Source organism: Hordeum vulgare, chromosome 3H (assembly GCF_904849725.1).
Source record: "Hordeum vulgare subsp. vulgare chromosome 3H, MorexV3_pseudomolecules_assembly, whole genome shotgun sequence".
In the NCBI taxonomy this organism is placed as follows: domain Eukaryota; kingdom Viridiplantae; phylum Streptophyta; class Magnoliopsida; order Poales; family Poaceae; genus Hordeum; species Hordeum vulgare.
In genome coordinates, this window is record NC_058520.1 from 585,584,188 (window position 1) to 585,586,471 (window position 2,284).

Sequence of the window (2,284 nt, forward strand, 5' to 3'; positions counted from 1 at the left end):
TTTGTTAATAGGGGAAAAAAATATAAACCCCACATGAAGAGGCCCTGGACAATTTTAAGCAACATCCAACCAGCCTGCAGCCAATAATGCTACTACAATCAGGCTTTTTTCAATAAATTGGTGCTAAGATTAGGTACTAAGTGCATTAAAAATCTTAACAACTAGTATCTTCAATGCATAAGTGCTTACTTTTGATGCTAAGTTTTCTTTATGAGATTGTTTAATAACTAAACATTTTTCATATATTGGTTGATAGTCATTTTGCATAGATCCATACGCTTATTATAGTTTCTTTTTGGGTCATCATAATGCTTCCTCTTCTCTTTAATTGTTTAGCAGGATCATCTTTTACCTATGTGGCATACTTAGTACAAGTACACGGTGAAACACCGAGAAAGGCCTTATGCATTTTATGATAATGGTACAATATGTTCTTATTGTTGTGAATGGTGTTTGGCATTTTTAGGTAGTCATATTTGCCATTGTTATAAGTGCTTAGGTTTATCCCTAGGCTTTGAGAAATCATGGTTCCGTCTCTGATTGTGGCTAGTCTAAGTCACGTGATCAATATCGTTTTGGGAAAGTCCGTTTTCTGAGTCATTAATACAACGCCGTCCTTCTTGCTTCTGGCTTCATCTTTCTTCTTTCCAACCACCCCTCCTCACACAAAATTGAATTATTCAAATTGCAAATTCAGTCAACTTACATATAGCTATTGGAGGAAAATAAAGGAAATTAACTTGACCTTGGTCAAACCATCAAGGATCTTTGCACTACAGCAGATGAATCATGATGTCATACAGTTGAAACAGAGGATGTGCTAGATCTAGCTGACAACTTCACCGTCACAGATAACCATCTTGACTTTATTTCAGCACAAGTCTTAATCCAGGGAGACATTAGTCGAATTGATCGACATAGAGATACGTAGTAGCATTATTCTGCCAAACCCACCGGATAATGTTTCATGTCCAGCGGACAGTTCTATCTACTTCTTGCATGGAGAGAGGGGAGCACCGCAGAGGCACTTGTTGTGCTGAAAGTTGTAAAGGTCAAACCTCGCCATGTTCCCGCCGGTGGGCACGGGGCCGCATAGCCTGTTGTAGCTGACGTTGAAGAACTGCAGGTTGGGCAAGTTGGCGACCTGCGCCGGGATGCTGCCATGGATGGCATTGTGGCTCAGGTCGACAGTGTAGAGCTGCTCCGGGAGCACCACGGCCGATAGGTCGAAATCGAAGTCGTTTCTGGACAGGTCGATGTACTGCAACTCCTTCCCGAGGCCGAAGAGGCCCGACGCGTCGCCGGTCAGGCCGTTGCGCGACAGGTCGAGGTGCGCGAAGTTCACGGCGGCGAACCCGGCCGGGACAGGCCCCGTGAGGTTGTTGTGTGACAGCCAGAGGTACACCTGGTCCGCAGACTTGCTGAGGAACATCGGGGGGATGGCGCCGGTGAGGCGGTTGCGGCTGAGGTTGATGCCGGACAGGTTGGGGATGGTCCCCAGCGACGCCGGGATGGCGCCGGTGAGCGAGTTGAAGGAGAGCTCGAGGAAGGTGAGCTTCTTCAGCGCGCCCAGGAAGGACGGCACGGGGCCCGACACGGCCGTCCAGGAGATGCGGAGGCTGGAGAGGTTGGAGAGCTTGCCGATGGCCGGCGGTATGGGGCCCGAGAGCGCCGGGAGGTGGCGCAGGGTGAGGTCCTGCAGGTGGGGGAGGCCGGCGAGGGCGCTGGGGATGGTGCCGGTCAGGTTGGCGTCCTGGAAGACGGCGAGGCCGACGACGCGGCCGGTGAAGTGGTCGCAGGTGACGTCGTACCAGTCGCAGCAGGGACTGTCGGGCGTCCAGGACGCGAAGTGGTAGGCCTCCCCGAGGGCGGCCTTGACGGCGAGCAGCGCCGCCTTGTCGCCTGGGTGGCAGTCCTTGTAGGTGGGGTCCGGGGAGGGCTCGGCGTTGGCCGCGCCGGCGAGGAGGGAGCAGAGGAGGAGGACGAGCAGAGCGCGTGAGCGCATCCTCATCCTGTAGAGGCTGTGTCTGTCTGTGTGTGGCGTGATGATGTGAGTCCACTTTGGCGTGCTGCGTCGCGTGTCCCATGCTGCTGCATATATCTAGACTCGTCGATGCATTCGGACCTACCCAATGAGCATTCAAGAGTGCACCAATCAGGGAAGAAGCCAAACATGTACTGTAGAATAATACAGCTAGCTTAACATCATCACGTGCGATGTGTTTGGCGAACCGGCACCCACTGGGCTACTCGTCCAACATCGAGGGCGACTCGTCCACTGCCT

At 52.1% G+C, this 2,284-nt stretch overlaps 1 protein-coding gene across 1 annotated transcript; it reads right to left on the minus strand.

The window, feature by feature from the left end:
* Positions 1-726: 726 nt before the first annotated feature.
* LOC123440806 (polygalacturonase inhibitor-like) lies at positions 727-2,062 on the minus strand. Its single transcript, XM_045117352.1, has one exon. It carries the CDS (start codon positions 2,009-2,011, stop codon positions 989-991), a length of 1,023 nt encoding a protein of 340 aa, XP_044973287.1. The 5' UTR covers positions 2,012-2,062; the 3' UTR covers positions 727-988.
* Between the last annotated feature and the right edge of the window lie 222 nt (positions 2,063-2,284).